The 22,632-nt window shown below is 31.5% G+C and overlaps 1 protein-coding gene across 2 annotated transcripts in view; it reads right to left on the reverse strand.

Moving 5' to 3' along the window:
- Positions 1-22,632, reverse strand: part of LOC143249210 (enhancer of polycomb homolog 1-like) — an 85,652-nt gene that overhangs the window by 25,674 nt on the left and 37,346 nt on the right. For both annotated transcript variants that reach the window (XR_013027632.1, XM_076498690.1), the window contains exons 4-8: positions 12,689-12,784; positions 10,396-10,503; positions 8,043-8,110; positions 4,243-4,323; positions 572-716 (exon numbers count right to left, since the gene is read on the reverse strand). Coding sequence is in view for 1 of the 2 variants with exons in the window: in XM_076498690.1 (XP_076354805.1) it covers positions 572-716; positions 4,243-4,323; positions 8,043-8,110; positions 10,396-10,503; positions 12,689-12,784 (498 nt within the window). In the remaining variant the exon portion in view is untranslated. The remainder of the gene's footprint in view (positions 1-571; positions 717-4,242; positions 4,324-8,042; positions 8,111-10,395; positions 10,504-12,688; positions 12,785-22,632) is intronic.

Consider the following 22,632-nt stretch of genomic DNA (forward strand, 5'->3'; position numbering starts at 1 on the left):
AAACAATTATTCAAATCTTTAGATTCAACTGTAGTGACCAGTAGTGTAAAGAATTTTTATACATACATTTAGACTTCTTTCAAATATATCAATTTACAACAAGTGGATTGTGTGCTGTCTATTTATTGTTGAAATTTACTGCCAACAAAGTTCAACAATAAATGAAAAGAATCATAGTCTTTATAAAAACCTGATAACATATATACAAGAGATGAACATAAAAATTTAAAAACTCATTTAGGTTGAGAATTTTGAATGATAAAAATTTATCTGGACATTTTTAAAATAAATATGTATTTAAGCAAATATCATATAGAGATAATTACAACTAACATATAAAAGTTAATGTTTTAAGTAATACTTTCACTACTCTTTACAATTAAATGTTGTATGAATGCCAACAGCTTAGGTTTTCAAAACTTAAACTGATCAATCACTACATAGAAACTCACGTGGATTCATGGTGGGAACAAGTAACAGTGAAACTCAGGTTGTATAGTTTATTAAAACAAATATTAATGTCATTTTAGCATTCTTAAATAATTATACAAAAATCTATTCTAATACTTACTGTATGTCTCTTCACTTTGTGCTTGGTTACCCGTACATCATGTTTAGAAGCAGTTTGATTATTAAATGGAATATAAGGTTGTCTTGTATGTTTTAATGCTGACACTTCTGCTAGGATTTGTCCTGTATAATCTCCAACTTGATACCTGCATAAAATTATTTCAAGAATGTATCTTAAGTGAGAATAATTTTTATAAGACACAAAATAGCTCCCATAAAAAATAGTTCCTTCAGATATCTAAGAAACTAAACAAAGACAAAAGATACCCTTTTTTATCACATTCCTCTGTTTACTTTTATGTTTGCATTTTATACAATTTACAATAATTTGATTTTCATGTTTTGTATTATAAATTTTAGCTCAATTTGCAAATGAGCTGTGTAAGTAATTTTATTATTCTCATTCTTGCCAATGACTCACTGCCTTTATTTTGATTGAAAGTTCTTCATTCTGAATGAAAAGCAAAAACAGCAAAACCAGAGCCTAATGCATTAAGATATTTTACAAAAACAGTAGCTTTTTCCATACAAATAACACTGTTTATAAAGACAAATATTTTCACATCACACACTATTCAAACAAAAATATACAATAATATTAACTTTTATAGTTAGTGTTGAATAAAACATCCATTACTCAACTGTATTATTCTGTGAAGATTTTAGGTGAATCTGAAAAAAAAGGGCATTTCTTGCATTTAAGAAAGTACAACAACTCCAAGCTTTAATATTGTGAATCTACAACATGTATTTAATAAATAAAAAAATAATATATATATGTATACACACACACACACATACACAAACAATTTGTTCATATCTTATTTGTATACAGATGTACAGTAATAGAAACATTATCACATAAAAATACAAAATATTAGGCTGTCCAGAAATAAATGTCATTTCTGAAATACAAAGTTTGGAAAGGTATGAACCAGTGTTGTGAAACATGCTTTAACAAAAGTAAGCACTATTTGCTTCAATATACTTTTGCCAACTTATAATGATGCTGTTCGTGCCCTTGCTGTAGAAATCAGAGTTTCTATCAATGTGCCCTTTGTGCCCCTGAAAGCTTCTTCTGCAGCTGCTTGGTTTTGAAAACATTTATTGCTCAAAAGTTGTCAAAGTGCTTGAAAAAAGGAAAATCTGTAGGGGAAAGATATGGGATTTAAGGTGGAAGAGGCAGAACCTTGATGCCCAATTCATTCAATTTTTGGAGCATCATGCTTGTCATGTGGGGATGAGCATTGTCATGATGAAGAATAGGGTCCCTTTGATTGACCAGAGTTAGTTGTTTCTTGTACAATTTTGGCCAATCACTGACAGTATTTGTCTACTGTGATTATTTTCCCTGGATTCAAAAATTTGTAATGAATAATGCTGGCCACAGTCCACCATCTTTCCAATTTTACTGATCTTCAGTCAACTCATGTGAAACCACTTACTGACTTTTTCATCTTTCCAATTTTGCTGATCTTCAGTCAGCTCATGTGAAACCACTTATCCAACTTTTTCATCTTTTCAATTTTACTGATCTTCAGTCAGCTCATGCAGAACCACTTGTCCATCTTGTTCGTCTTTCCAGTTGCACTCAGGTGGTTGGCAATACTTGACTTGCTCAGCTTTCTGCAAGCTCACGTACTGTTGTGCGAGGATCTGTCTCAACTACTTCCCTTAATATGTTTTCATCTGAGGATGGCTTCCTTCAACAGCCTTCATGGTCTTCAAGAGTTTGATCTCCATGTCAAAACCTTTGGAAACAATGTTGCACTGTATGTTCAGTAATAGATCTATGGCCAAATGCCTGTTTGATGTTCCATGTAGTTTTGGTCGCTTATCATCCAACCTTGAAGTCATAGAGGAAAATCAGACAAAAGTCCTTCTTGTCCATGCTGCTAGGGTTGCAAAACTTACTCTGAGTAGAGTTGGAACAGCAGACAATTAACCTTGTAAGTAACAAATGTTGGATTAAACCAACCAACCAACAATAAGTTACTCAACATTCAGCTTCTAAATGTCATTGTGAGAATTCCAACACTTATTTCTGGACAACCTAATAAAATATGATGTATAGTGCATTCATATTTTGTATCTGAGCACTTAACAGAACACAGCATCTTGTTTTTACACTGCCATACAGTTTGTCAATGTGCAATTATGGAACAGTTCCAAATGTTCTGCTCCAAACAATTAAGTGAAGCTGTTTTGATTGTCTTTTGGACATTCTCAGTTTTTACATAAGCCCATATAGCCTTATGAATGTTCACATAACGACTTCATACACAGGTCAAACCATGATTACGACTGATCCATTTCCGTATTTACTATCAACACTGTTTAAAATAAATATTTCTCCTTGTCAAATGGTGCCAAACAATGATAAATATTTGTGTCCTTCATGTAATCTTCTGTAGTCTCATACATGAATACCAATAATTTTCAAAAATGCTCACTGCAGCTCACTTCATTTACTCATCAAATATGTTTAAAATAGTTTAAAACTGTGACATAAAGTTGAATATTATGACACCAAAATTGTGAAAACAAAACAGCCAAAACATTTTTGCCTCATGTTGACCACAATTCAGGATTCTCTGGTGTGATTCCGTATCCTTTCTGTTTTCATCAGACACTTTCTACATCTTAAGAGATGTTTCTACACTGCTTAGAAAATGACACAACTTACTTTTGCAACTTGTGCAATGACTGATTACTATGAGCAGTCTGTACTAAGCCCAAGGATCAGTGTATATTCAGGCACTCTTTAGTTGATTGGGCAATAACCAATAACAGCATAAACAAACAATACAAGACTATTCTGGTGCAGTTCACTTTCAAACAAAATATGGTGCCATTACCATAGTTTTTTACTTATACCATTTTCCTTCATTGCTTACATGAATAGTTTTAATTATATTTTCACTTTATCCATTTTTAGACCAGAATGGTGTCAGTGATATTCCTTGATTGTTTTCCTTCTGTATTTAACCATACAGAATGAAACTTGCAAAAAAAACTCACTACATAGTTCAATTTTTTGTCTTTAAAAGATTGATGTAATTTTAGTTTATCTACACTTTTTATGTTCTGAAACACTTTCTTGAAAAACATGAACAATAATTTATCTTATGATTTCACTTTTTTGTTCTTGTTGATCAGAAATCTTATTTTATACTTTCAATTATTTTCAACCCAAGTCTGATATTCTCTACTTAATTTCTATTAATATATTGTTAAAAGTTGACTACAAAAAATATACATGTTATATTGAAGTATTAATGATTTATTTTAAATGAACAGTCCTTCACTAGAAAAAAATGTCATATTGAAAAATTATACATGTCCTGTTGTGGAATTTTTTTTCTGTTGTTACTACTATAAAAATATAGGAGATACACAATACAGAACACTAATGTTAATATTAAAGCTACATGAATATTTAAATATGTTAAAATTCATTAGGTTTCCTTGGCAATAGTTCATTTCCTACACCACATCATCCCCCTCTCCCTTCACATTGTGGGTTAATTGTGGCCTCAGTTGCATTTGTCATTAACCTCCACATTTTTTCAGCTGTAGCTGATTAAGCTAACAGACAAAAACAAAAGAATTATACTTTTACTTGTACAAGTTAATATGGATTTGAAGTGCTTTATGTAAACTGGCTCTCACCTTTTTTCGTAAATCTCAATAGATAAGTGTAGATGTTCTCTTTTTGTTTTTTCTCTTCTTTTGACCATTTCTAACAGAGTGCTGTAAAGAAACAATAAAATATAAGCAAAACCACACTGGATTGCATAATAAATCTAACCTTTATAATGAAACAAACATTTATATTAAGACTTTAATAACTACATCTTCATTATTGACACTCCTAGAGAATTTGGTTACTGATTATGCAACAGCTTTTTACAGAAACAGAAAAATCTTGTATAATTTAATTAAACAGCAACATCATAGTGTAAGATAATTAATTGATAAATAATAATAGTATAAACATATTAAACCAAAATTTCAATGTTTTATCTACTGTTAAACATTCATAGCAACACTAATACCTAACATGCAGTTTAAAATGTCCTTGCCAATTTCACCATTTGTAGTATATGTTTCAGAAGTTATTAGCAGTATGGACTTCTTATTAAAAATACAGAAAAAGATATTGAAACAAACATTATATCAACACAGTAACTAGTTACAAATTCAGAAAAAAAATTAAAATCTTATTTCTATTTTAAATTTAGTAAAAGATCAGTGAAAGCCGTGATGATGACAAAACCCACTTGTAGAGAAAATTATATATTTAAAAACGGTTGGTATGGGTAGAGAAAGCACTAGTAAAGGAGCGAATAATGTTTCAACCTTCTTTGGTCATCGGCAATTGTTCGCTCCTCTAGTGCTTTCTCTATCCATACTAGCCTTTTTTAAATATATAAGATCAGTGAAAGGCAACAAAGTGAATATCTAGTATAAATAGCATAAAAGAGTTTTTGTAAAACAGCAAGGATCAAGACTACAAATAATGAAGGAAAGTTTATTTTTATAAACATATACAAATTATACATTTCCACAGAAATTTAAAGTGCTTGAAAAACTGCAAGTGCAAACTAGATAATTTAGGCCCATCAACTACTTAAAAAGGGGCTAATAATAATATATTAGTCCAATAACACATCTAGAATTGAAGTTGCAAACTTTCTTTGTTAACCTGAAGATGATCTAAAAGATGATCTTGATTTCACTTCAAGTGGGTTTCTTGTCATCACCAAATAGTGTACAAAAGTTTAAATTTTTGTATTAATATGGTATGGTAGAAACTTACTATTGCATTTGTAGTTGGTACTCAAAGAAGTGCAAAAATAGTAACTTATGCACATGTACATACAATAAAGTTATAAACATTACTAAACAGAAAGTTACTTATCAAAATACATTTACCTGTGTGTAAAACAAGTGTCTATACACTTCAAACAAACATAATATTATAATGAGCATAAGTAAAATGAAATTTATACCCACTGTTTTAGGAAGTAAAAAGGATGAGTTTCATTATATGAATAAAAGAGCACATTACAAAACAATAAAATGGGGCTGAAGTTTGGTTTCAGTCAATGTAGAGAATCATCAGTACACAAAATTACATTCTGTTCATGCCACAATGACATCAATACGTTATCAAGTTCGCATGCAAGAAAAAATGATATGACTTAATTTATACAAGTCTTTGCAGAATGTGGAATTGATACTAACAGGGAACTTTATATGTGTGAAGACATTTGTTTGTGGTAAGTTTGAAGTCAGTACCTCTTGGAAAACTTGATCTCAAACTTCAAAGAAACAAAACATGGGTGGAAATAGCAAAACATGGTAAAATATATGAAACACTAAGTATACTCACATTTGGGAAGTTCAAAGAGAGCTCACCCATAATGAGATCAGTAATGTTAGTGATATGGTTTGGTGCTGTCTCCAGCAGAATTCACCCATGATATATTCCCGCCTCTTACAACACAATGACGGAAGATATGCAAGAGCAAGCATATACATTTGGAGAGGTGGAATGGTTCACACATTAAAGGTTCTGTAATGTTAGTAGTCTGGATTGATGCTGTTTCGAGCACAGTTTACTTCATGACATATTCATGCATTTTCCAATATGACAAAATAAGCATATACTTTATGCGGTCAGTAAAGATATACTCAGCTGAACAAAGTGATATGCAAATGCAGATGACTAAATGGAAGAGCTATAAATTCATTCAGTCGCTGAGCAGTGTTGGATACACAAGACTGCTTAGTTTAAGAGTTAATTAGTTTATTTAATGATTTAATATTCAATGATTATTAATTTTCATAACAAGAGTATTTGACGTTAATTATTTCAAAAGCAATAGTTGTGACAAATTTTCTTAGATAACTCAGCACGAGTCATACACTGTGTAAGAAGTTTGTTGTATATATTAGGCTTTTGTAATGTTGTTGACATCACATCACACAAGGCTTCCAGGTTTTTCTCGTTACATGCAAAATTTTTACAACTAAATGGCTAGATAAAGAAGGAAGAAGAAAAACGTTAAGTTAGTGAAAGTGAGATGAAACTATGTGATAGCTAGTTTAGCTAGAAATGGCAATATCTAAAGTAAGTCTCACAGTTTAACAGAGATAATGGAGAAAATCTGTCTCGACAAAGAATGGTCTAAATTAATTGAACCCATTGTGGGCATTCTTGAAAAGGAAACAATTATTTAAAATTCTAGATACAACTGTGGTAACCCACAGAATAATGTAAGTGAATTTATAGCAGATTTAATAGTAAGAAACAGAGTAGGGCTCAAATGGGCTCTAAAATAATTGTTTGTTTCTAGTTAAGCACAAAGCTCAACACTGGGCTAACTATGCTCTGTCCACAAGTATCAAAACCCAGTTTCTAGTGTTGCAAATCTGTAGACAAATGTGTCACTGAGGGCTCTCAAGTAATCGAACCGGTCTGTGTGGATTTTTGGCAATAAAAAATAATTACTTAGAATTCTGGATACAACTTTCATACCCTAAAATATAGTGTTTTTGTACATACTCTTGACTTGTTCTGAATAAAACCAGTTCCCAACTTGGCATAATGAAATAAATGCCTCCACGTGAACTGATTTGTATAAGACTTGAAGACACTTCTTTTTTTGCAATAACTACTGAAGATTTTACAACACAAAATATACCATGATTAACAGATTAGTAACATCTATCCTAGAAATCAAACTATGATGTGGCACAGATATAACATATCATATGCGAGTTATCATGTCTGTCACTATATTTTTGCACATTTTGATCTGAAACTCATGATGTAATTTCAGACCTTTACTGGTACTCACACTTCATGACCATTACACAGACTGTAGTATCTTTGACATATACAACACAGTTCTAAAGGTTTAGAATTCTCCTTTAAAAATTTCTATTGATACAAACTAAACATTTCTAAGTTCCAGAAAATAAACAGCTCTTCCAGGTATTGCTTATTCATCTATCTATTGTCAAGCTTTATTAAGTAAACTCAAATTCTGAAGGAATTTTACTTCAAGTTATACTGTCTTTTTAGCTTCATACCAAACTTGTTAACATTTATATTACACATTTTTAGAAGCAATTCCAAGGTATTTATCTGGCACACATTTGTTGATTTTACTCCATTAGTTATACTGTTGACGTTTTCTGCTCATCATATAAAATTCAATAAAATCAGTACAGAAACTTCAAACAACATGTACCCTGCAAAACATCTGTTAAAAACAACATATTAAGAAATAAATGTGTGTTAAAAATTAATTTATGCTTTTCAAGTGTCATTTTAAAGGCATCCATGTCATAATTCAAATACCTATATAAATTCTACCCAATGATGGAAGTCCTAAGTAAGAAAGCAAATACATTTCATCTGAAAAAAATAAAGCAAAAAAATGTCAAAATTTACTCACACAGCTCTACTGAGGTCTCTTCTCAATTTTAACATTTTCTCATATGATGCTTCATCATTCTTTCGGTTCTGCACCAAAAAATGAGAAGACAATCAGTACATTTCTTTATTTAAGAATTTTAATAATGAATAGCTTTTACTTCATAATTAGTTTTTTTATTTAATGACATCCTTCAAAACTGATGACTCTATGGGTTTTCTATTTTCTTCAAAACTACAGTTGCTTTTAATTATTTTGTTTAAATTACCTTTAAGTACTTTGGTTGACATATAATTATTTAATATAGATATTTTTTTATATTCTTTAATTTAGGTTTCACTTTATTTATGCTAACCTGACTACCAGCTTTTGAAAAATGTAATAGGAAGTCTAATGAATAATCTTCTAAGAGTGCTAAAAGAAATTTTGACAACATAGAAACTACAAAAATCCAAAACAATCAAATAAATATCTCACCTGATCACATTCATATAGCAATACTAATACCAGTTTAATTAAATAAAGACAAACAGCTACTATTAACAATTGTAAGCAATGTATTTATAGATTATATTACAACTTTTGTGCTCATTATAAAGTTTGGGTTTATAATTACTGTAACAGTATCCTCCCTCAAAAATATAATTCATGTCTTGCTTTTCATGAGATTTTCCTTTTTTGTCAGTGTTTTATTATAAAAATCCTTTACTGCCATTATTTTATGATGTTACAGCATGCTTTCTGAAAAATTGTTAAATAGCTAGGAACAAATGTTAAAAATGACTGAATAAAAGGTACTGTAATCTATTTTGATAATATGAAGGATATTAAGTAGTTTTTGTAGTAATTATTGGCTTTTTGAAATATTTAATAACCTGGAACTCTTGTAGGAGTGAACAAAGGATTACAAGGCACATTTTACAACACATATGAACAAACTACTGGCTCTGAATTTTTTTTTGTAATTTTGTTATTTCCTGAAAATGTGTTCTTTTTAAGTTATATTTGTTTGGAAGCCACATAAATCTTTCTTTAGTGATGAGACACATAGTAAGTTTAGTTAAGTTTAACAAGAACAGTAAGCAATGGCAAAATATTCTAATGACTTGAAGGTTTGGGTAAAGCACAACAACTTTCATGAATTTAGGAAAATGATCATTATTTATATTCCAAACTGGAATGACAAGAAGAAAGTAACAATTCATAAAAGTTGGCAGGTGCACATCCTAATGCAAAATCTTGAAACAGATCTGAAGAGTACAAATACAGCACAAAAACAGAATATGAACTGTGTTGTTGCCAAAAATCTAATTATTTTAGTATGCTTGAATAATTCTATTTTAACATTCATATTAGTAGAAAATATTAAATCACTTTAAACAAGATAAGAAAACTGAAAACAATACATTGATACTTTCTTCCTCATTAAAATTACAATCAGTTTTATGTTTTGAATGCTGGGTAAAGATTTTTGTCTTCTTCTCTCCTTAGAACTAATATGTATGTATATGTTTATTTCATTTTCATATGAAAAACACACATTGTGTAAATTAGGACAGAAATACTTTTTTAAACTATGTTTCTACAAAATAATTTGTTCAATTGCATATCCTTATAATGAAGAACATTATGTTAAAAAAAATCCACAATACTCTTCTAGCCTTGCACTATTAAACTTTTTAAAATCAAGAACCAATAGATTCAATGCTCCTCATGTCCTTACTGCTTTTATATCCATAAACAATGATATACATTCTATTAATTTAGTTTCTAGCTTCTACAAGTACATCTATCTAAACAATACAATTTTTCAACAGTAATCAGAAGTAACAATCCAATTGTTAGGATATAAAGAAATATTTTTTTAGTGTTACTTTCATTAATAATATTGGTTAGAATGCTTAATATGTATTATTACTTTGTACAAAAATTATTTTACATTTTTAGCCTAATACTTTAATTTCGGGATAATCTAAATTTTTACTGCTGGTTGAACCTTGTGATAAGTTATTGGGTTTACAGCCAAAAATATCACTAACAGTGAAAGCATCCAATAGATAACAATGCATTCTAATCATTATAAGGGAGAGCCTAAAAACAGTAAATTTATTTAGCCGTACTCTTTACTGGATCAATTTTTAATTTTGATCTAAGTTGATAGTTTTCTTTAATTGAAAGTTAATACTAATTTGACTAATTAGAAATAACATTCTTTTTCTTTTCTTTTTACAATAAATTACTGGAACCTTTACAATTACTTTTAGTTTTTTGAAACCTCATGAAATACTTAAACAATGTACAATACTTTAATGACATGTTTTTTTAATCCATTTAAGTGATATTCCTTGCAATAACACACGAAAAGTATAAATACCTTTCTTGTCTGCATTTTTTCTGTGCGCCTTCGAAATGCAACATATGGATTATTTGTAGTTGAACCATCCCTTTTTTCTGTTTTAACTTGTGGAATTAATGGATGTTGCTAATGAAAATAAATGAAAAAATTAATTGGCTATGTAAGTTTAACTAAAATTTTAATTATAACAAAACAAATATTCAGACTCATTCAAAAGGTAATTATTACTTGCTTTTCCAAAAAACTCTACCTACAGATTATTCAACAACTACATACTTAACGTATATGCATTTGACATGTATTAAACACAGTGACAAAAGAAACGTTTTTATTAAGGGAAGTCAAAATTTATTACTACAAATATGTATATTGCATATTTAAGTAAATTTGTTTACATTTTTCATTGGTAAACACTCTAGTTAAACATAAAATTTATAACTTATACCTACTTATATAATTCAAACTATTTGTATATTAACATGTCATTAAAGTAAGAAAAATTTAGAAATTACTGAATTGGACTTAAAGAAAATATACAATTAATGAAACAAATTAAAATGAATCTATTAGAAAGTCTGTATTAATTTATATATGAATAACTAAAAATACAAACTTTAACAGGGTTTCAGTAAGATGTTGAAAGACTGTTTCAAAATCTTCATGTTTGAAGCTCTAATAAATGCTTGAATAAATATGTTCATCTAAATTCTTAAACTTTACTTCAAAGTGAAAAAAGTTACTTAAGAAACATTTATTCAAGACATTGATAATGAACACAAATTAAGATACAAGAGCTGAAAATAAGAAAATTTTCAATTATGTTGGGATATTATTCAAGTTATGGATTAACAGTTCATTATTGAAACACACCATTAAAAACATGTTAGTACATCTGAATCATGTAATGTCATGAACACATGATTGGTCAGAAACAATGGTGCATGTTTTTTAAATATGAAAATTGTTAAAAAAAATTCAATTACAATGTTTAAATATCATCTGTAATGGTTGTCTAACTTAACTTCCTAACAACATTGAGAATAAAAACACAACATTTTTGGCACTTCCCAGTTATGAAACTGCAGAAATTTACATACTAACATTTGCTAGCCAGTCACTCAGTAGAAATGCTTGCATTTACTTCTTTTACACATAAAGCTCAACAGTAAATTACTTACAGAAATCAATGTTATTCTGATGATTTATATAAGACATGTTTATTCAAAGATAAAACAAAATTGTTCCCCAGATTATTTGTTTTAATATGTTATCAAGAGAAAGCAGTTATCCCTCCCACTTCAATAACTTGGGTGCACCATAAAAATTTAAGATTTGGCTTTTAAATTTACTAATCATTAGGCCAATTTGATAAAGGAAATAAAATGTATTTTTAAAACATTAACTCTACAACATATAATGTGATATGGGATAAACCACCTCTGGACCAAAATAATTTCAAAAATTTCATTTGATCACTCTGCTTTAGCTTTGGGCTCACAACAGACACAAATGAATGGTTTGTTTTTTGTTTTTGAATTTTTTTCAAAGCTACACGAGGGATATCTGCATTCACAAATGAATGGAATGATTACCACACTAACAAGAGGTAAGTAAACTATATAAAATATTCCAAGATACATAGAAGAATTTTCACAAACAGTTAGCATTATATTAGGATTATGTAACAGCAATTATAGAAATGGGTGGATCATGTTCAGACACTAAGTCAGAAAGTGAGATGAGGAAGGGATGAACCAGTACTGATAAATCACCCACCTGCACTGAGAAATTGCAAGGGTGGATAGCTGGCAAGAGCAAGCAAAAAATGGGACACCCTGTGAGAAATATCTACCCACCATGCAAGAAATAGAAAAAGCCATAGATAAAGATGAAGTGTGGAACACTGTGGCAAAAAATGTATATTTTGGTCAATGTAAGAAGACAGATGAAATATTAGCCCTAGAACTGCTAAGAGCAGAGGAATGAAAACCATAATTTGGCAGGCAATAAGATGAACCTGACAAAAAAAGGCTGTCAATTAAAGTGCCTGATGAGGGGGACAGATATATAGAAAAGTGTTGATCACTTTAGACTTATAGGAAATACCATGAGGGGCATAAATCCTGACAGCTTAATGTAAATGGGGGTCATACAAGCAGTCCGACTGAATTGCCCACAACTACAGGATATTAATTTGAACAAATACATGTGGCACAAGATATTATTTTTATGTTCCATAGAGAGGTAAGCAGTGTTTCTAAAATAAACAGTTTTTATATACTTAGTAAAAACTATCAAATACGGTACTTACCATTCTTAATCGTTTGTTTAACCAGTAGTCATAAACTGCTATAATAAGATCATCATCTTCTTTCAAAAGAAGCTTAGCTTCTTTGAGTGTAACAACCTATATAAAAAGAAAAAAGTTTTAACATGTGGGAAAAAAATTACTGTAAAAACAGAAAAATGAATAATCTGCATGACATTAAGTTGGATATTTCTACATATCTCTAGCAATCCTGAACAAAAAAAGGAAGCAACCACTTTTATGCAGTAAAAGCAGTAGGTTATCATTTTGCTTAAAAATTGAAAGTATTGGTATGCAAAAATATTTGTGGTATATCTAAAGCTTAATAATTTTGCACTTTACCCAGTGTAAGCTGACAATTTTCACAATAAAACCAATTGTTCTCCAATTTTGACAGACATTTTTGAGTTTAAAATGGCTACCATTTACAATCTATAATACCAAATATCATTTGTTCCAACACATTTTGAAATGTTATACTAGTGTCAATATCACACTTTTAAGAACTAAAGGTGTTGAAAACAATATACTGGTGAGAGCAAAGTTTAACTAAATAAAATAAAACTGAGATTTTGAGGAAAGTTTAGCATAAAAAATCAGTATAAAAGTAATTATAAGAATAGGCTTAATTGTTACTATTGCAATGCTAGAATTACAATAAATAAAACAAGGTGACTTTATGGCACTGGTAGTAACAGATTTTGACATAATTGAAATAAATGAAACATGATTAAATGCAGGTGATTTTGATGATAGAAATTTCTTTGAAATGCATGTTTATGGGTTAGTTAATAGGAAAAGAGCAGTAAAGTGAGGGAGAGAAGTGGCTCTATAGGTAATGTATTAGTTACAACCTGTGAAAGATGAGAATATTAAAAATTATAGTAAGGACAATGAATCCATTAGTGAATACTGAAGAAAGAAGCTCAAGTAGGAATTTGTTACAGACCTCCAAGATGAAACTGATGATATTAGTGAGGAACTATACAAAAAGATTAATATTTTAGACATTAATGAAGTCATAATTATGGGTGATTTTAATTTCAGACATACTGACTGGGAAATGCTACAGTCAAACCATGAGGAAGATAGGTTTTTGGAAACTGTTTAAGATGGATTTCTTCACCAGTTGGTCAAGAAACCTACTAGAAATAACATTATTTCAGATTTACTGTTAATTTTTAATATAGAAATGCTTGAATGGATGGAAGTTGGGGAACACCTATGTAGAAGTGATCATTGCTGTATTAGGTTTGATGTTTTACTGCATATGTAAATCAGGAATAATGATATTTTGATTCAAATTGGACAGCTAAGTTATCTGGAGACACTGAGGAAATGTGGAATATTTTTAAAGAAAATTCTTCAATGTTCAAAAAGAAAGAAAAGAGTAGCTTCAAATAAAAAAGTAGGTTGGCTCACAAAGGGTATAAGAGATAAAAGAAAAGCTTCACAAATTTACAAAATTTAAATTGAATGGTATTATAGAAGATTACAGGTCAAGTAAGTTAATAAAATATAAAATTAGTATATCCAAAAGGATGTGTGAAAAAAGAAATTGGTTGAAACCATAACACTTAACAGCAAGTTTTTTTTAAATATGTTAGAGTGTGTTTTTCGTATAGCAAAGCCACAAAGGGCTATCTGCTCAGCCCACCGAGGGGAATCAAACTCCTGATTTTAGCGTTGTAAATTCAAAGACATACCGCTGTACTAGTGGGGGGCTAAATATGTTAGAAATAAACAAAATGTTAGGATTGGGTGGGACCCTTAAGGGATTGTAAAGGAAGGCTTGTATCTGATGATTATGAAATAGCTAGGTTATTAAATTCTACCTTTTCTTTAGATTTTACTTATGAAAAGTTAAACAGTATCTTGAGCAATTATAAATGAAAACAAAGTTGAACAAGAAACTGCCTCTGATATTGTTAAAGTAAAATTGGGAAGTTTAAAGAATGATAAGTCTTTTGAGCCAAACAATACTTCCTAAAAGGTTAATGTTTTTGTAATTCCTTTAATAGTGGACAAGTACCAACATATTAAAAATTAGCTAAAGTCACTCCTATCTTCAAGAGAGGTAATGGAAGTTGTCCCAGTAATTATATGCTTATCAGTTGTGGGAAAAGTTTTACAAACTCTGATAAATGATACTTCACAAAGTCATTTAACAGAGGTTAGAATTTTACTGAATATCATCATGGTTTCATTAAAGGAAAATCTGGCCTTACAAATCTTTTGACAAATGTTACTGCATATGTAGACACGGGTAATGGTGTGAAGTTAGTGTATCTGATTTTTCAGAAAAATATTTAACAAAGTGCCACATAAAAAGCTTGTAAAGAAACCTATTGTTATAATTGTATTGGAGAAGTTAACAAGTTGGATAGAAGAGTGGTTATATGGAAGAAAGCAGAGCTTTGTTACAAATGATGTTCAGTCAAACTGGACTGATGTCACAAATGGGGTATCTCATGCTCAGTCTTAGCACTTTTGATCTTTTTGATTTACATCAATGAAATAGGTGACAGAATGGTCAATAAATTATTTACATTTGCAGATGATATAAAGGTATTGGTAGTTACTAACTGTGAAGAGGAGGTTGGTGATTTACAAAAGGATTTAGATCATCTAGTGAATTGGGCATACGTGTTTTAATTACAATAAATGCAAGATAATAACCTTAACAGTGTCATGAAAGAAAGGAATCTTGGTGTATTAGTTTAGCAGTGTGCTGCTGCTAGTGGTAAGTCAAATATGGCTTTAGGTTGCATCTACAGATATATTGAATACAAGTCTTAAGGGGTTATAATATCTTTGTTTAGGTCACTGGTTAAGCCACATTTGGAGTTTGGTTTTTCAGTTCTGGGCTCCTTACCTTAGAAAAGACATTAAACTATTGAAAAGAATTCAGAGGAAGGTTACAGAAATGATACCTGGAATGGAAGGGTTTTTGTATGAAGAGAGATCAAGATCTTTGAAATGTTTTTCTCTTGGAAAAAGAAGAGTTATAGGGGATCTGACTGAAGTATTATAATTCCAACATGCCCTAACCTTGGATTCCAATATGGTAGCAATCAAAATATATTATAACTGATAGACTGACTGTCAAGACACCAACAAACCAAGTTCTCAGTGGCTAATCACCATTTTTTGCACTAAAGAGTTTGAAAGAAATATCTTAGATCCAGGATGATAACAGGTCTTCTTCTTTGTGCTCCAACTACAATATCACTATTATTCATGATTAGCATTAAAGTAGTAAAAATAGTCTGAACATCTGTTGGTAGGAATCAAAACAGTAACAACAATTCCCATATATGTATAACAACATTCATTCATAGAAGAACTTGAAATATCAGCTGCCTAGGTAAATGTTACCACACTTATTGTAGCAGATTCATATGACACACCATCTATTTCAATCACATCAATGTGCACACCTTCAGAAAAAATACTTCACTGAATATGTGTATGTCAAGTAAGTCATGAGAAATATGCAAGTTTTTTGTTGTTGTTTTTTTTCATTTCTTCAGGACACCAAGCTTCTAGATACTTAACAAAATTTCCCCAACATGGGTTATACAAGTAATGCCCAAAAGGGTTAATACCATAAGTACATTGTGTTTCTTTAAGGTCTATTTTCAGTGGTAACACTACAGATGCAAAATGAGAATCACTGCAGGTTTATTCTGGCAAATGTACAATGGAATTGGTTTAGATCATCTAAATAAAAAATCAGACAGTTATTATTACATAATGAAAAAGTATGCCCTTCTTTTTTTCTTAAAAAGTAATACAAAATGTTCATTAGTCTTCCTTACTGCATACAGCTAAAGCAATTCATTTTTCAACTTTCATATTTTCACTGTAACTGTCTTCAATGTTAAGACTTTCCATGCATTTGTGAAGCATCTCCTGATGCATTATTTCATGATTTGTTTATGAAATACCAACAAAGCGTAAAACACTTCCATGGTTTCTAAATTCAGACACTTCATGTTGTGGATGGTAATCTCTTTGTTTGTATTATTTATACGGAGACATGATAAGCTGTCACACAATACCTGAAAAATAGCTCCTAGAAATTTTAAAAGTTAGCATTTTCTTACTCTGAAAATGTAATTATGATAGATAATTTCCTTCTCTTACTCAAAGTTAAAGCTACCTCAATCCTGTTCTGCCCCCTTAAAATTGCTAAAACACACCAGTCTTTATACCCCATCAGTTTTATACCATATGACAACACATGCTCATCATGTGACTGCTTTCCACCAATCATACTGCACCATCTATATTGGCCTAGCTGACTTCCTCTATTGTTCTAGAACAATCCTTACTTTTGAGAAGTGGAGGGAACAAACAATAAAAACCTGCATCCCAGTAGGGAAGAAGGTTGGAATGTGGCTGAGCAGAGGTAAGTACCTAATGGAAACATATTTTGAAAATAAAAAAATGTTAACTTTTGAATCAGAACTACTTCTTCTTACCCAAAATAAGAGTCTCACATTGCCAAAGTGGAGGGGCTGGTAGAAGGTGCATCAATCTCAAATCAAGTAGAAAGACTGCACTGAAAGAACTGGTGTGCTAGAATATGAAAAGAATGCACACTACTTCTGGAACAGGTATACTCTTTGCCCAGCAATGAACACACTAATACAATTGGGGCAGAACTGAACAGACAGGAATAACTGAAGTCAAAGAAGATATGTACAGCATTGAATCAGTGTAGAAAGTGATAGATAACTATGACATAAATCAATATGGAGAAGACAAACAAGGAAAGGTTCATGTGTTTGTAATCACTTTCCCTTGTATATATACATACAAATAAAGTGTTTATGTCAAGGCCAGTCCATTCAGGCCAAACATCTTTTGGAAATGCCTTGTATAAATCAAAGTGATCAATAAGTGTGGTCCACCCAAGCAAATACATTCTAGGAAGTGTCTTGGATATGTAGTTTTATGAAAGATATAAATTACTGTTATGAGTGCAACAGTGAGGGTTAACATAACTATTCCTCTGTCCACAATCATGTCATAAAAGGCCATCATAGGAAACAGTTAGTAGTATTAAACAGTGCTAGTGAGTCATAGTACAGTAAAAGTAAATAAGCTATAACAAAAAACAAAATAATATGTGACTAGGGCTTAAGAACCACAAAATCTATCTGAATTGGCCAAGTGCAGTCCAACCAGATAAAAAACATCCAGAGTAAGCACTTTGGATACCTATGAATAGGTCAAATCTTTGCTGCCCATGTAGAAACATCTACAGTAAGCAACTACATTGGGTTATATTGAATTATGCCAAGTGAGGTTACTCTAAGAAGAAAACATCCAGTGCAAGTGCCTTGTATATAAAGTATATGATCGACAAAGAAGGTATGCCTGGGGAAAAACATCCAGGGGTGAAGCACCTTGAATACTGAATATATACATTATTGTATAATTCATTGTTCAGTACTGTAATATTTTTTTCAAAATGCACTCAGAAGGAAACCCCCAGACTGCACCACTCCAGAAACAGGGAATAGATAAGGACTCCAATGTTCCACTAGAAGAAAATGGGGTGGGTGGGATGTGATATACAGTGGTAGTCCAGAAAAACAATACAAAGGAGACAGTGAAATGGGTGTATGCATTCCCATATTTTGAAAAGCAGACAGACCCCAACTGCAAAATCACAGATCAGTAGAGATGGGCAGAAGTCCCCATTGCTTTTGTTCATGAGTGATGGTCCTCTATAAAAGAAATTACCCTTTTTTAGCAAAAATATATGGATACACATACCACTGGACAAACTTCAGGAACAATATTCAATATTCAGCATTACAGAGTTATTCATATCTTGAGCAAGTATAATATGAAGCATACCTGACTAGCCAAGTGATATCCTAAAATATCTGTATCAATTAAAAATGTATAGGAAAAATAAAAGGTTAACTACTCCATTCAAATGAGGACAGACATGTAAAATCACTACAGAAAGAAAACAATACCCGCCCAAGGAAGAAACATCCAGGTCATGTAGATAATGTGCAACAAATGTACTGGGAGGTGTTAACATCCCAGCCTGAATGATATACAACAAAGATTGGTGAAGACGAGTAGCTGAATAAAAAAAGAGTAAAATGAACTGAATGTGAAGAAATACTGAGCAGATGGTAACCTTCCAAGGACAAGTTAGAATAAGCCAGTAGTGTGAGTTGATGAACAAAGCCAGTGTGTGCAACAGGTGACAGATTACAGGACATAAAGGGAATCTTTGGCACAATCAACTGAAAACAATAACATGAAAGGGGACAGTACAAACAATATAACACAGCAAGGAACAAACCAGACAAAAGATTTATCTGGAGCAAAACAGTAGTATAGGTTGGAAATAGAAGGAAAAGGAAGACCAAACCATCTGTCCTAGCAGAATACATCCAGAGAAGGAAGGCCTGGTCAGGATAAAATATAACATAAAAGGAATGATAAAGAATTCAGGAAATATAAATGGCATAAATTTTGGATAGACAACAACTGCAAGGAAGGAAGAGGAAGAAGACTTAGCCCTCTTTGAACAGCCATCCTTTACTAAGCATATCACAAGGTTTTCAGCAACTTATATGGGAAATTTAATTAAACTATTTCTTGTATACTTCATACCAATTAATATATCATAAAATTTTAGCTAAGAATCCAAATTTTAATATAAGTTTTAAGTTCTTAAATTTAATAAGGCAATATTCAAAAATATCCTGAATTTTCCCTAGTATAAAAAAGTCATATATTTTATTTACCAGTCCTCAATTAAATATGAAATTTCATGTAGATTAGTCACTGTAAAATTATCATAAAAAAATAGTAACTTTTATAGCCTTCAATCATGTTTGGCTACAGAGCCACCAAACATAAAATTAGACCCCTCCTGTCACATTCTCTATTTCACAACTTGTATATAGTTCTCTCTCACATTAAATAATATATTATTACAACAAAGAGAAATTCAAAGTTTTCATCTATCAAATGACAAATTATGTTGTTTTTTTTTCTGAGCAGAGAATTATCAATTTCACTTTCAGTACAAGCTTGAAGGAATTTGTAACAGCTCTTGATGCATAAAAAAATTGGCAGTTAAGGGAAATTATCTGCTTTTTTCATGTTAATTACTGTGTGTTCTTTGGTGCATTATTTAATTAAATAAAAACTATTCAGTGCATTACTACCAGTAGTACAAAAAAATGTAGAGTGGTGTGTCCTTGACAGCAAAAACCAGGTAAGTAATTTATTTCTTTTTTCATATGTATTCTTTATTTGTTATTACAAAAGTAACAATAATATAAAAACAGAAATCTTTTTAGGTAAGTTAGGGTTTGATTAAGTAATAATAAAATAACAAAAATGTTTCATAAGGCACACATACAAGCAGTTTGGAGGTGGTCATAGGTAATGTAATTTGATGGTGTAATATGAGCTGTAAGCTCCACATTACCCAAGTGATTTACAACTTAAGATGGCACGATGAGTAGTTAGACACAGTTCAAACATCTATATGACAATAACGTTTAGGTATAAATACATGTATACTGTTACAAGCTACTTAAGATAAACAAATGTAGTTTCATGTTACAACCTGAAGTAATTTTATAGATAATTTAAATATATTTTGACTTTTTTGGGGAGTTATGGGTAGAGATACAGTAGAAACAATAACAGATAAAATATAAAATCTTCCTGAAAATAAATGTATGAAATGTATTTAGAGGCTTTAGAGATTATGAAAATGAGATTTGCAAATTTTGAGTTGAAGAAACATATTTATAATCTCAACATGAAAAGCTCTTTGCATATAGTTAAAAAAAATCAATATATTCATGAGCAAGTCTTTTTTTTTCAGTTTAATACAAATACTTCACTAAAAATATGTACCTTTTATTATATCAAACCTATACCTGCAAACCTCTTATTTTAGTGCTATTAATAAGAAGACTTATCACTGTCCCACTGCAGGACACTAAAAAATCTGATTTTATATACATGACAGTATTATAATGTTTACTGAAAGTCTGTGAAAATATACATATTATATTAAAAGTAAGTGGTATCAAAACTGTAAGACTTGAGATAAAGTGTGGCAAAACAAAGGGATGTGAAGGATGGATCAGATGAAAGGAGCAGAAAAAGAGGGAAATCACAGGGAAGAAGAAAGCTTTCCTGAAAAAGGAGTTCAAAAAAGTTCAACAGGGGAGCCCTCTAACTACAAACAATACACAAAAATAAACTTGGATCAAACAACCACACAAAGAATCAGGAAAGATGAGGTACTGAAGGATGGCAGGGGCTGAAGTCATGATAAATAGACCAAGGTTTGAGGGTATACTACTGCTTCTGATACACAGACAAGGAGGATGGTTGAATAGATTGGGAAAAGAATGATGTTACACGAGGGGTAAATATCTGAGCTGAGGCAAGGTGCTGGACAAATTTTATGCATGAAGATGGAATTTAGTGGCATCAGAATAAGCAATGTGTGATCAAAATTGTCAAAAAAAAAGACTAGAATGGATGTAAGGGTAAGGGACACTGCTCCAGTAAGACAAAGCAGGTAGAACCATATCTGAGCAGGCCAATACAGAGAAACAAGCAAAACACAACATGGAGTGGTTTGAATAAAAGAAAAAACTCTAGAGAGGAAGCTGATCAGATGGTAGGCATATTGGTAAAGATTTCTCCCAGTCTGCCTGAACATGTCTACTGCTTCCAGAGCTGAATGAAGGGTGAGGCAACAGAGACCAAAATGAAGAAATTTTTGTCTTCCAGTGGCCAGCAAATACATCTGTATGTGATGTTCCCAGTTAAGAACACAACCACCAAAATATGCATGAAAGAAGGGACCACTCCATGGAGAGAACCTTCAAGATTAGTGATTTGCCACCAGATTATAAATATGGGAACATGACACACTAAGATAACCATGTAGTGGTCAAGGGCTCAGTAAAAAAGATACAGAGCCTGAAAACACAAAATCTGGATTTTATTCCTCATTGCTTGGAAATATAGCCAACAAATGTGGAATTGTCAGGATGAACTTTAATTACCTGCCTCCTCAAGAGGGGAAGAAAATGATACAGAGCCCAATGAACTTTCAAAAGTTTCAGGATAATGAAAATGGAGAGTAACCTCCTCAACAGACCATTAACCTGAAATCTCCTGGGAACTGAGACAAACTCCCAACCCACCAAGGGTGCATGTGTAAAGAAATGAGAGTGAACAAAGTGGAGGAATGACAACCATAATCATGGTCAGTACCCTATCAAGCTACAAAGCAAGATCAGACCTGATTCAAAGGAAGGGTAATGGGATGGTACAAGGGACCACGTGAGAAGTTCCACTGGTTGAGAAACATCCAGTGAAGGGAATATGAGTGTTCAACCTAAGGAAATTAGAGCTTCCAGGGAAGCACACATCCCCAAAAGAGGGAAAACCCCTCATGCAATAAGAAAAGGAGAAGGTAGGATCATTAAGACTGTCTGTTCCATATCTCGTAATCAAAGTGGAAAAGACTTGGTCTGACAAAAATGGAAACTGAAGAAAAACCCCAATGAGATAACATACTGAGTGGGGTTAAGAATGGTATTCTCCAACTGGATCAGAAAACCCCATCCAATTAGCTAACTAAAGAAGTAAGCATGCATGGCTGACTGACTGGCATGGGAATAGGCATGCAAGAACCAGTACTCCATGAAAAAGATAGTCCAAAGACCTAATGAGTGAAAATGACAGGCAAAAGAGCATACCACTCAACAAAACACATGGAGTTGAAAAAGACCAAATAGTAGCACCATAAACTGGAAGAAACAACACTCTTGGATGAACTGAAAGAAATAATGTGACAATGGAGCAGTTGGAATAGGAAGATAGACATGTACCCATCATGACAATATGGTCATCTAGAATCCCAG

This window comes from Tachypleus tridentatus, chromosome 4, assembly GCF_004210375.1.
Source record: "Tachypleus tridentatus isolate NWPU-2018 chromosome 4, ASM421037v1, whole genome shotgun sequence".
Taxonomy (NCBI): domain Eukaryota; kingdom Metazoa; phylum Arthropoda; class Merostomata; order Xiphosura; family Limulidae; genus Tachypleus; species Tachypleus tridentatus.